Raw genomic sequence first — 13050 nt, forward strand, 5'->3', positions numbered from 1 at the left:
CAGTCAGAGATGAAGGAAGCTGAAAGGGCATCAGCAGGAAGTTTGAAGAAGAGTTGTGTGTCATCAGAGTAGGACTGGAAGTTTGAAGAGAAGGAGCAAATGAGGCGTGCCAGCAAAGAAACGTATATGTTAATGAGCCAGGGCGAAAGAATGGAGCCCTGGGGGATGCCACATGTGGAGGAGGAAGTAGAGGAGGAGAAAGAGCCCAGTATGATTTCGGAGGAATGGTCAGTTGGGAAGGAGGTAAGCCAGTCCAGTGCCCACTCCGAGATACCAAAGGTATCATGGAGCCTTTTTATGAGAATGGAATGGTTCACTGTGTTAAATGCAGAAGGAGATCAAGCAGGATGTGACAGAAGGGGAGTTGGAACCAAGGGATGTGGCAGTTCTCCACAGGTGTTCAGAAGAGCAGTTTCAGTGCCTCTGAATGACTGGAATCCAGACTGGTGGCCCTGCAGACCACCAACAAGTTCAGTTTGAGAGTTGAGTTGGAGAAGGGCCAACTTCTCGAGCAGTTTCCCCTCAGAAGGGAGTGATGGAAATGGGGCAGTGGTTGGCTGGGCAGGAAGGGTCTGCAGAGGGTGTTTTAAGGAGGGGGTGCACAAGGGAGTGCTTGAGGGAGGAAGGAAAAGAACTAGTAGCAAAGGAGAGGTCGTAGAGATCAGCAAGAGCAGGGGTGAGAGACGAGATGTTGTCCTTGATGGTTCTGGAAGAACATGGGGCAACCTGTTGGACGAAACCTTTATGGTGTTGACAACTCTGGTGACTTCTTCAGGGGAGACAGGGGCAAAAGAGGAGAAGGAGGAAGAAGGAGGGTGAGTGGTTGGGGTAGGCAGAGGGGGAAGGGTTGGGTTGGAAGAGTGTGTGCAAGGCTGTTCAGTATGTCCTGAGTTTTGGAAGTGAAGTTAGGGGCGAGTGCATTGCAAAGGGCCTGGGAAGGAGTAGGGGCAGAAGATACTGCAGAGGGTTGGCAAGTTCCCTGCAGATTTTGAAGAATTCAACCTTGTTGTTGGACACATTGGACACTCGTGCCTGAACATGGCCTCTTTTCTGGCAAGGATGGAGAGTCTGTATTATCTCTGGATCAGGCAGCAGACCAGTTTGTCAGAGGGTGAACCTGAAGTGTGCCACTTCCATTCAGCAGCCCTGAACTTACGTTTTAGTTAGCAGTATTTTCCTGCTGAGGTGGAAACGCTCTCAACATTATTGACAAACCCATAGGTGGTGTGAAGGCATCATGAAGTAGACACAGACAACAGAAATGAAGTTAGAGATATAAATCTTTATTCAAAGTAAAAAGGGTTGGAAGAAGGCCTAGCTTGTCCTACGCTAAGGTGGGATTTCCCTACCTAACTGAAACTAAGGATACTCTATGTCAGGAAGCCTAAAATAAATGTCTGTCTGTGGCCAAAATCTATAATGCCCTCACATCTACTTGTACAAAAGTGCAGGGATGTCAACGTCTAACTAAAGAAGTGTTCACATAACTTTTCAGAGCTTCTTCTAGCTCTAGGCTTGTGAAGGGGTTCCCTTCCACGAGCTTCAAGACAGTTCACAATGCCCATGCGTTCCCTTCTCCAAGCTTCAAGACAGTTCACAATGTCCAGGGGTTTCCTTCCCCCAAGCTTCAAGTCTTTCAACTTCTTCCAAACACAATATCCTGGGATACGTCCCTGCTCCTCTGGTTTGGTTACTCTTCACCAGTTTCACAATGAAAGTTCCTACAAAGCTTAACACAATTCTCACAAGGTAGTTTGCGTTGCTTTTCAATAGGTAGGGGTCCTCGATCTAGGCACATTTGTCAGACCAGATGGTCCACCCATTACAGGACATGCAACCGACACACCTTTCTTGCCCCTTTTCATCCATTCCTTGTATGCCCTATGCCACCACTTTACTGGTACAGTGGTGCCTGTTTTAATCTCCTGCCAGGTGAAGGGCATCTCTCATTTCACATTCTTATGCTGCTTTACCATGTTTATCTTGCCACTATTCACAGGTTGCAGTTCATGGGTTCATATGGCTCTTTCCAATGCTTGCTAGCTTCTCAAATCACAGTTTCAAATGGCTCTTGCCAACACTTGTTTGCTTCTCAAAACACAGTTCCAAATGGCTCTTGCCAACACTTGTTGGCTCTCATGTATTTCTCTTTGTTGCCTGTTTATATTATAATCTTGTTCAGGACTTTGTCGATGTTCATCTGCCTCTCTGTGGTTCCCAATGTTTATGATCATCGGCTCACAGAATCTCAGAGGTTGATTTATGCAAGCAGTGCACGGAATGAAGCACCCCAGTACCCTGTATCCCTGGAAAGGCTCATGGGTTATTGCTGGTAGCTTTGTCGACCTCCTTGATGGCTGTAGCGCTTAGCTGTTCTCCGACTCGGCAGCCCGGCATCCCCACGACTCCTCCTGATCTTGCCAACCTACTCCACCACTAGCCTGCTCGACCATCTTTCTGGTAAGCACCTGCATCCATGTCATATTCCAGTTTTTCCTGCCTCAACGTCATGCCCCGCAACCCTGCATTAACTTCTCCTATACCTTTGCCCTACCTCCTTCCTTCCTTGGTACCACCATAAATATGTCCAATGAACATGCTTTACTATGTACTATTGATGATTACCTATGAATTTTAATGCCTTCTTGTATATTACAAATCACCACAACTCACCCCCCACCACTTTTTTGGATACGCATTTCATGCTGATGAACTTGCTAAACAACCTGTTATCACCTATGCATCTCTGTGACAAACCATGATTGACCAACCTGACTATGTTGCCACCACCAATGTTGTAAATCTGGACAATGCCACTGCGCTGAGCAATTTCTCACACACCTATCACTCCAAACACCTCACCCATCACAGCCTTGATAAAGACTACGGTTGAAACGTGCGTCAGCTTTTTTGTTTCACCCCACATGCCACAAGATGCCAGAATTGTCATGCTGTATCGGAACATTAAAATACCATGTACAACAATAACGCAAGACTGAATTGTGAATGGCTTTCAATAAGTATCAAGAGTATCAAATATTGGACCACCAATAACTGCCAGCGCCCACACCAAACAAGGATTTGTCACCGCACCTAGTACCAAACCTCTCGGGAACCCTGGAGTTTTGTTCCCAGACAAACCATGTGCCAAGCTGCAGGCAAGACCCTCACCATAGACTGAACGTGGGCGCAGGGGACCGGCTGTCCCGACACAAAACTCCAAACCCTTTCGTATTAATGAGTATCATTTAGGGACCCATTGATTTAAGGTCTCCCCAAACAATTTCACATTAGTATGGTACCCCAAATATAAAAGGGTTGTTGAGTGCTCCAGTTTAATACCATCTATTGACCATGAAAATATAAGAGGTCTTCTTTTATTCATGAAAACTACGGTTTTTGACTTTGCCGCTTTTATTTAATTCCATTCAATGCTATTCATGGCTATTAAAGTAACTGTAATTGTAATTGTTTATTTATACAGTGCTTATACACAGGTGGAGTGCTTCAAAGCGATTCAAGGTGGGAAGGAAACAAGGGAATACAGTAATCATTCTTAGGCCTTGAAATTTCTGAATGATCTAAACAGAAAAATTAGCATACTAGGCTTGACGGCATTTCTCCTAGTGATATGATATGACATTTATAACGTGCCTATACACAAGTGTTTCAGGGTGCGGCAAGGGATGGGGAACAGAGGGACGACAGAGACAGCGATCCTACTAGTCCAAGTGTCATTCAGATCACGCAAGTGCAGGGGAAGGGGTAAGAGGAAAAGTGCAGAGTGGGAGGGTGGGGTGGGGGCTGTGCAGTACATGGGGTAATAGAATAAATAAAACAGTAAGAGAAGTAGTGCCAGCTGGTGGCAAGGGTAAGTGCAGACATCCGGTGTCAAGTGCTGGAGGGGTACTGTAGGGATACAGAAAAACTTTCCCCAAGAGCGGGGTTTGCCAGGAAGGCAGTGCAGGTGTGTAACTGGCGGGGGAAGGGACCTGGACCCGAGATCAGAGGGTGGCATGGTAACCAGTACAGTTTCAGCCAGGAACTCAGCAGGGGAGAGAAGGAGAGAAAGCGAAGCAAAGAGCAAGGTTTTGAGGCGCTTCCGGAACCGGAGATGGTTCTCCCCAAGTTTCAGGGAGGCTGTTCCAGAGGGAGGCCCTAGCAGAAGAAAGAGATCTACCACGTGCATGCAAGTGCATGAAGTGTAACAGTTGCGACCAAGCTAGGGAGGGGGCCAGAAAAAGGGTTGGGGGAAGGACAGACAAACGTAATAGTCCTTGTACTTTTAGGTAATGCATGCGTACAGACGGAGGTGAGAGGAAGGGGGGAACAAACGCATCCAGTCCAACAGGGCCCTGGGTTAAGGGCAGAGAGGTTGCCTCGCTCATGCAGCATAAGCTGAAAGTACGGTAATGCTGAACCTAGTGCAGTGGCCCAGAGGCAAGTGCAAAGACTAGTGGGGGGCCTGGGACCTGTAAGGCTCTGGAGGTCAACCAGGCAACCAGGCAGCAAAAACTGAACAGTGTAGGGAGGAGAAGGAGGAAGGGCGGAGAGAATAAGAACATAGGTTAGCAGGGGAGAGGGAGGGAGGAGGAAGAGAAGCGGAAGGTCTTGAGGAGTTTCCCGGGCATCAGGTAATAATGTCCCCATGCATTATGTCCCATATATAATGTCGCCGGGAAAAGCCATTGGCAACATTATATATGGTGACTTTATTTATGGGGACGGGTTGCGGGGGTGTCCCCTGCGCCTCTTGTAAAAAAAAAATATAAAAAATCAGGGGTTGCGGGGGTGTCCCATACATGTTCAATGTAATAATGTCTCTGCGAAAAAGTGAGACTCTTTTGTCAGGAGACATTTTTGCGGGGATATTATTACATGGAACCGTTTCCGGAACTTAAGGTGCTCCGGCTCAAGACGGAGAGAGGCAGGGAGGCTCTCCAAAGTTCAAACATTGTCACCTGTATAAGTGGGCTGCACTAGTTTTGTATGTGTTTGATCATAGGACTATGCCAAATTGCAAGGTGCCACCTTTCGTAGATATACAATGTCTCCCCATTGGTTCCTCTGCATTTTGGAAATAGTGAGCTGTATACCATACCAAGAGCATCATGCTCTGACTCAGAAAACCATTTGGAAAAGGAAGCACTAAATAGCATCCCTGGTACTTTCAAACTGTGAACACCTTTCTGATTATAGAAGACATTGGGCCTCATAACGAGTGCAGCGGTAAGGGGTTAAAGGCACCGGTAAGGATGCCGGTGCCGTTAACCCCTTACCGCCGCATTCCGAGGTCCCTTAGCGCTTATCGCTCAGGGACCAGGGAGCTAAATTACGGGCCCGTTATTAGCTCCCTCCCCATTCCCATTTAGCCCTATGGGGGCTCGAATGGGAATGGGGAAGGGTTTTTTGAATGAGGAATTACCGGGTCCTCCAAGGTTGAATTGACCCGGTAAGTCCGGAGAACCCGGACACGACTTTGGAGGGAGCCATGGTGCTAATAGCACTATGGCTACCTCCAAACTCGTAATGAGCCGCATAGCCTATGAGTTTTGATTTCTTAAAGGTTATGCAGGTGCAGTCCATCACTCCGATAGCACTTCTGTTGTATTGTTTGCGTAACCTTAATTGTTCTTCCATGCCTTCGGTGGGGTTCTCATATGGCTATTTAGACATTGCTTTAATAATCGAGAGGGCAACCTTAGGTCTAAAAGATCACTACGAGGGCTGCTTTAATGTTGTGGAACAAAAAAAGTGATGCTATGTCAGCTCCTGTCCTAATAGGTTGCAACATTCACTTTTTTAACAGGGTGCTCACATAATGGTGACTCCAGAAGATGGAATATATGGCTGGAATTTTACGAGAGCAACTCTTTTCCCATATCTCGAAGATATCCCTGATCCGGAAGTGAATTGGAAGCCATGTACTGATCCTCAAAGGTATGAGGTTGGCAAAGCAACAACAAATGTCAATAAATGTGTTGTATTGCTTTCAGGAGATTTTAAACATACACGAAGAATAATTACTGTCACAGTTGCGATTGGTGCTTGGTACTGTAGTTGTTTCTCTCACACAAAGAAAACCCCAGCAGCATATTGACATCTCTTCAAGATATCTTTGCTTTTTCTTTTTACAAAAAGGAAGGTTTCTTTATTAGTTGCAGATCAAAGTAAGAAGATACAAGCATGAGGGTTAGGCAGGCACATCTTCTCAGGTTGGGTTGCCATGCTGCATTCCCAAATGCCATTCCTGGAACTCCCAAGGTGCCTGCCAGTTCCACATTCCATATATCCCGGGAGGATAGCTTAACGGCAACGTGCGCGCCTTGGAAGCAAGATGACACGAAGTAACACAGGTTCGATCCCTGGGTCTGCGCTTAGAAACCTCTGGGTGTTTAAGTGCATTATAAATACGCAACTAAGACAAAAAAAAAAACGATTACGCAACTGAAAAAACAAACAATTCCTGTAACAGCGCCTCGATGCCTGCGGGCTGTCTGAGCGCTTTAAAAATGCAAAATAAATAAAATATATCTTGCCTTTTTATCTGGTTATGCTGCTGTCCGAAACAAAAGCGGGGTCTCTATCAAATGCGCATCTGACAACACAACTCTTGGCCGCACAGAGGCAGACGGGGGGGGGGGGGAGAGAGAGAGAGAGAGAGAGAAGTCCACCGAAGCAATAGGGAGCGACAACGTTCATAACTTTATGGGTAGAAGGAGTATAAGGGAACAGCAAGGAGTAGAGTTGAGCAGCAGTCTAGTTTGCTGATCATCATTGTAGAGATCAGAGTTTAAGCCAAGTGCTGAGTAGTTACTTTTGCCCCTTAGAGCAGTGGCTGTGATGAACCGATAGATTTCAAGGTCACTATCCAAGAGGATCCCAAGGCAACAAGCCTGGGGTAATGGAGTGAGGAGGTCAGGAAGGAAGGAGATGGATGAAAGGAGAATCACTTACCCTTGGAAGCTGAGAAAAAGATGACTTCTGTCATTGAAGAGTTTAACATTAGGCAGAGTACAGCCATCCAGCGAGATTATGGAGGGGAGTTAGTACAAAAAAGAAGGTGGGTGAGGCGCGCACTCCCGGTCCTGGTCAATTGAACCTGTTGTAGAAAATAAGTAGCTGGGTCAAATCCCAAAATGGACAAATATTCACAGGGTTAGATCCCTTCTGCTGCAAATCAGGTATTCAGTATTAACAGGGTTAGATCCCTTGCTGCAAATCAGGTACTCAGTAATAACAGGGTTAGATCCCTCGGCTCCAGTTCTGTGGTCTGTAGTTGTTCTCCTCCGAGCGCTTTCTTATCTCAAATAATCATCAGGGAGGCTGTTGAGCAGGTGTGTCTAATTAGACTCAAGGATTCTGGTAGCTGTAGTGAAAACGTTTTTTTCTGTTCAGGTGACCAGCAACCGACACCCCTCCAAAGCACAAGTCCTTCCCAAATTTGGGGGAGGGGAGAGAACCATCTTTATGATTCTCCAAAGTGGGGCACAGTCACCCCGTGGCGCTGCCTCTGGAGCCCGGGACTCCCATAGCATTCAGTACAAAAAAGAAGGTGGGTGAGGCGCGCACTCCCGGTCCTGGTCAATTGAACCTGTTGTAGGAAATAAGTAGCTGGGTCAAATCCCAAAATGGACAAATATTCACAGGGTTAGATCCCTTCTGCTGCAAATCAGGTATTCAGTATTAACAGGGTTAGATCCCTTGCTGCAAATCAGGTACTCAGTAATAACAGGGTTAGAACGTTTTTTTCTGTTCAGGTGACCAGCAACCGACACCCCTCCAAAGCACAAGTCCTTCCCAAATTTGGGGGAGGGGAGGGGTGTCGGTTGCTGGTCACCTGAACAGAAAAAAACGTTTTCACTACAGCTACCAGAATCCTTTGAGTCTAATCAGACACACCTGCTCAACAGCCTCCCTGATGATTATTTGAGATAAGAAAGCGCTAGGAGGAGAACAACTACAGACCACAGAACTGCAGCTGAGGGATTTAACCCTGTTATTACTGAGTACCTGATTTGCAGCAAGGGATCTAACCCTGTTATTACTGAGTACCTGATTTGCAGCAGAAGGGATCTAACCCTGTGAATATTTGTCCATTTTGGGATTTGACCCAGCTACTTATTATATTTTTTGCAACAGGTTCAATTGACCAGGACCGGGAGTGCGCGCCTCACCCACCTTCTTTTTTGTACTGAATGCTATGGGAGTCCCGGGCTCCAGAGGCAGCGCCACGGGGTGACTGTGCCCCATTTTGGAGAATCATAAAGATGGTTCTCTCCCCTCCCCCAAATTTGGGAAGGACTTGTGCTTTGGAGGGGTGTCGGTTGCTGGTCACCTGAACAGAAAAAAACGTTTTCACTACAGCTACCAGAATCCTTTGAGTCTAATCAGACACACCTGCTCAACAGCCTCCCTGATGATTATTTGAGATAAGAAAGCGCTAGGAGGAGAACAACTACAGACCACAGAACTGCAGCTGAGGGATTTAACCCTGTTATTACTGAGTACCTGATTTGCAGCAAGGGATCTAACCCTGTTATTACTGAGTACCTGATTTGCAGCAGAAGGGATCTAACCCTGTGAATATTTGTCCATTTTGGGATTTGACCCAGCTACTTATTATATTTTTTGCAACAGGTTCAATTGACCAGGACCGGGAGTGCGCGCCTCACCCACCTTCTTTTTTGTACTGAATGCTATGGGAGTCCCGGGCTCCAGAGGCAGCGCCACGGGGTGACTGTGCCCCACTTTGGAGAATCATAAAGATGGTTCTCTCCCCTCCCCCAAATTTGGGAAGGACTTGTGCTTTGGAGGGGTGTCGGTTGCTGGTCACCTGAACAGAAAAAAACGTTTTCACTACAGCTACCAGAATCCTTTGAGTCTAATCAGACACACCTGCTCAACAGCCTCCCTGATGATTATTTGAGATAAGAAAGCGCTAGGAGGAGAACAACTACAGACCACAGAACTGCAGCTGAGGGATTTAACCCTGTTATTACTGAGTACCTGATTTGCAGCAAGGGATCTAACCCTGTTATTACTGAGTACCTGATTTGCAGCAGAAGGGATCTAACCCTGTGAATATTTGTCCATTTTGGGATTTGACCCAGCTACTTATTATATTTTTTGCAACAGGTTCAATTGACCAGGACCGGGAGTGCGCGCCTCACCCACCTTCTTTTTTGTACTGAATGCTATGGGAGTCCCGGGCTCCAGAGGCAGCGCCACGGGGTGACTGTGCCCCACTTTGGAGAATCATAAAGATGGTTCTCTCCCCTCCCCCAAATTTGGGAAGGACTTGTGCTTTGGAGGGGTGTCGGTTGCTGGTCACCTGAACAGAAAAAAACGTTTTCACAACAGCTACCAGAATCCTTTGAGTCTAATCAGACACACCTGCTCAACAGCCTCCCTGATGATTATTTGAGATAAGAAAGCGCTAGGAGGAGAACAACTACAGACCACAGAACTGCAGCTGAGGGATTTAACCCTGTTATTACTGAGTACCTGATTTGCAGCAAGGGATCTAACCCTGTTATTACTGAGTACCTGATTTGCAGCAGAAGGGATCTAACCCTGTGAATATTTGTCCATTTTGGGATTTGACCCAGCTACTTATTATATTTTTTGCAACAGGTTCAATTGACCAGGACCGGGAGTGCGCGCCTCACCCACCTTCTTTTTTGTATGGAGGGGAGTTAGTTGGTTATGCACTCTGAGATGGCAGGGTTGAAGGTGGGAGTGGAGGGAAAAGAACGGTGTGTCATCATCATATGAGGTGGTAGTGAAAGCCAAATGATGAGAAGAGTTTGTCCAGGGAGGAGGTGTAAAGGGTGGAGAGGGGTGGGATTGATCATTGGGGAAGGATGACTTAAAGGAGTGTGGGGATAAGGTGTAAGAGTTCTAGGAGACGGAGAAGTAACGGCCAGATAGTAGGCCACCCATTGAAGTGTGTTATTGTTAAAGCAAAGGGAGGAACGATTTGGAGTAGAATGGGATGGTCCACAGTGTCCAAGGCTGAGGAAAGATCAGGTACAATGAGAATGGAGGTGAGTGTAAAGTTGTGGGCAGAGGTCAGAAGGTTGGAGACTTGGGTGGGAGCATTTTGTGTGGATGTTTCCTCTAAAATCCTGATAGGAAGGAGTCACCTAGAGAATGTACCTTGAGGTAGTTGACAGTGTGGTTAAAGACAACTCTCTCTCTTTCGGATTTCGGAGTGGTGGGTCAGGAAAGAAGCAGGTCTGCAGAATGAGAAATTGTAGGGATTTCTTCAGCACGGGTATGACATGTGATGTAAAACTTCAAGTCAAGAAACATGTGAATTGTATACAATACTAATTGTCTAAGCACAATTAACATATGTAAAATCACTTTGCATCTTGAAGAATATTAGATATATTATGTATAATTTGGTTTACTCCAAATATTACAAAGAGCCTTATTAGAAACTCAGCTATCATTAACGAAATTTCTTTGCCAGTACGTCCAGAAAATTATGAGTTGCAGGCTAGCAATGTAAGGTGACATTTTGGACTCACTTGGGACTCCACTGGAGTTTGGAACATTAGCTGTGGCCAGTAAATCCACCTGCGGTAAAGCCTCTATTTTTCTTCATGCTATATATATATATTATATTTCCTTATGCTATCCTCCAAACTAATATTGTGGCGAGTTAAGCATAGTGGTACTTCTGTTACAACAACAACAGAGGAACGAGGTCCACAAGCAAAACAGGCACTTGATTCTTCTCCCTTTTCTTGGAAAAATGAAAACACCATCTGGAGGTAGAAATGACGTAGCTGTAGAGAAAATTTAATAATCTGACTCTATGGCCTTTTATGATTGTCCTTAGCATATTTATTGGAAAACATTTTTGGGGAGTAAAGGGTATGATATGATATGATAAGGCATTTTTAACGCGCCTATACACAAGTGTTTCAAGGCGCGACGAGGCAAGAGAGGGGGAACAGAGGGAGGAGAGACAATGATCCTACTAGGCCAGCTGTCATTCAGATTGTGCAAGTGCGTGGGACAGGGGGAAGGGACAGTGCAGTACATGGGAATAGATAAATTACAATAAGTAAAAGTAACAGCCAGCAAGTGGCAAGTGCAAGCAAGTGCAGACAGCAGGTGTCAAGTGCTGTTAGGGGGACTGTAGGGATACAGAAACAGTCCCCAAGTGTGGGTGTTGCCAGGCAGACAGTGCAGGTGTGAGAGACTGGCGTGGGAGGGACCTGGGCCCGAGATCAGAGGGTGTCCAGGTAATCCAGCGCAGATCCGGTTACAGCCAAGAGGTCAGCAGGAGTGAGGAGGAGAGAAAGCAGAAGCAAAGAGAAAGGTTTTGAGGTGTTTCCGGAACCAGAGATGGTTCTCCTCAAGTTTAAGGGAGGCAGGGAGGCTGTTCCAGAGGGAGGCCCCAGCCGAAGAAATAGATCTACCACCAACACGTTGCTTGGAGAAGTGACTGACCCTGAGGGAGTTGGAGGTGGATGAGCGAAGAGCTTGCGAATGAAAATATTTAGGAAGAGAGAGTTGAAGGTATTGTGGCCCCGTGCCCCAGAAGGCCTTGTGGAGAATGCATAGGGTTTTGAACTTAATCCTCGCAGCCACTGGGAGCCAGTGCAGAGATTTCAGACCTGAGAGATATGATCCCTGGGCTTGAGGCCAAGGAAAAGTCTCGCAGTCCTGTTCTGGATTAGCTGCAAAGGGTGGAGAGTAGAGGCAGGCAGACTTAGAAAGAGGCTGTTACAGTAATCCAGTCTAGAGAGAACCAGAGCACTGGAGACTGTGAGCTTCTGGGGGAAGGAGAGCAAAGGAAGAATACCTCTGAGGAGGTGCAGCTGGTAGTGTGACTTCTTAGAGATGTCAGAGATGTGAGGAGAGAAGGAGAGTGTGTAGTCAAAGATGACCCTGAGGTTTTTAGGCTTGCAAGTGGGAGCAGGAAGGGGGCCAAGAGAGGCCGGCCAGAGAGCTACAGGAAAGGAGGGAGTGGGTGTGCCGATGAGGAGAATCTCAGTCTTACTGGCATTAAGACAGAGGCCATTGGCGGCACACCACTCCTGGATAGTAGACAGACAGTCAGAAATGAGAGAAGGAGAAGAGGTGGCCGAAGGTAGCCTGAAAATGAGCTGGGTGTCATCCGCATAGCACTGAAAGTTAGGGCAGAGAGCGGTGATGCGGTGGGCAAGGAGTGCCAGTTATTGGTTGAACAGCCAGGTAGAGAGGGTAGACCCCTGGGGAACACCACAGGTAGAGAAAAAGCTAGCGGAGATGAAGGACCCAAGTTGTACCTGGGAGGGTCGGTCAGAGAGGAAAGAAGTCAGCCACGCCAGGTAGTGTAATAAACTGGACATCTGGAACCACAACGTATGCCAAGTCCATGTACTCAATGTTAACCAATTTTATAAGGGAGTGTGAACAGGGGAAGGACCAAATTAAAAATAAACAGGATTGTCCCAGTGAAAATAACAAAATAACAGGGTCTTCTTCCTTCATTGTCTCTTGTGATGGTTTTCTCAATGTCAGGATGCTAGTTCAAATGGTCAGATTTCAGCTACTGTTTCCAAATGTCTCAGGGAAGTTACCTCACTCCCCAATCTAATATTTTGCAAACTATTCTTCTGCTCCTCTAAGCCTAGTTGCAGGCTTTCTGGGGTCCCATACCTCAAGACTAAACCAGTCCTTAATGTTCTGTCGGATCTTCAGGGGTGGTTTAGGGATCTTGTTGTGGTCAACTTGGAGAGCCGTAAAAGTGCTACTCTGTACTAACGTTCTTTCTTGCCTTGGTTCTTTCCACCAACTCTCTGAGCTGTCACTATGCTCTGTGACCACAGTTGGAATTATCCTTCCTCCTAGTAAACCTACCTATGGCCTGACCCGACCCTCTGGAACCTCCTACTTCTAAATACCTAGTCTGTCTCTGGCTCCCTTCCTCTCTTTTCTGTATTTTGCAATCTACTCATAACCTCTTTTCTTTACAGTTCTATTCTTTCTCTCCCAAAGCTCATCAACTTCTAAATCATCCTCTTCACTCTGATCAACTGAATTTGT

General features: G+C 46.5%; 1 protein-coding gene across 1 annotated transcript in view; it reads left to right on the forward strand.

The window, feature by feature from the left end:
* VNN1 (vanin 1) overlaps window positions 1-13050 on the forward strand; it is a 196589-nt gene that overhangs the window by 9239 nt on the left and 174300 nt on the right. The window contains exon 2 of the mRNA XM_069606677.1: window positions 5810-5940. Coding sequence (XP_069462778.1) covers window positions 5810-5940 — 131 coding nt within the window. The remainder of the gene's footprint in view (window positions 1-5809; window positions 5941-13050) is intronic.

The sequence above is a fragment of the Ambystoma mexicanum genome, chromosome 4p, assembly GCF_040938575.1.
Source record: "Ambystoma mexicanum isolate Mex_15411 chromosome 4p, UKY_AmexF1_1, whole genome shotgun sequence".
Classification (NCBI taxonomy): Eukaryota; Metazoa; Chordata; class Amphibia; order Caudata; family Ambystomatidae; genus Ambystoma; species Ambystoma mexicanum.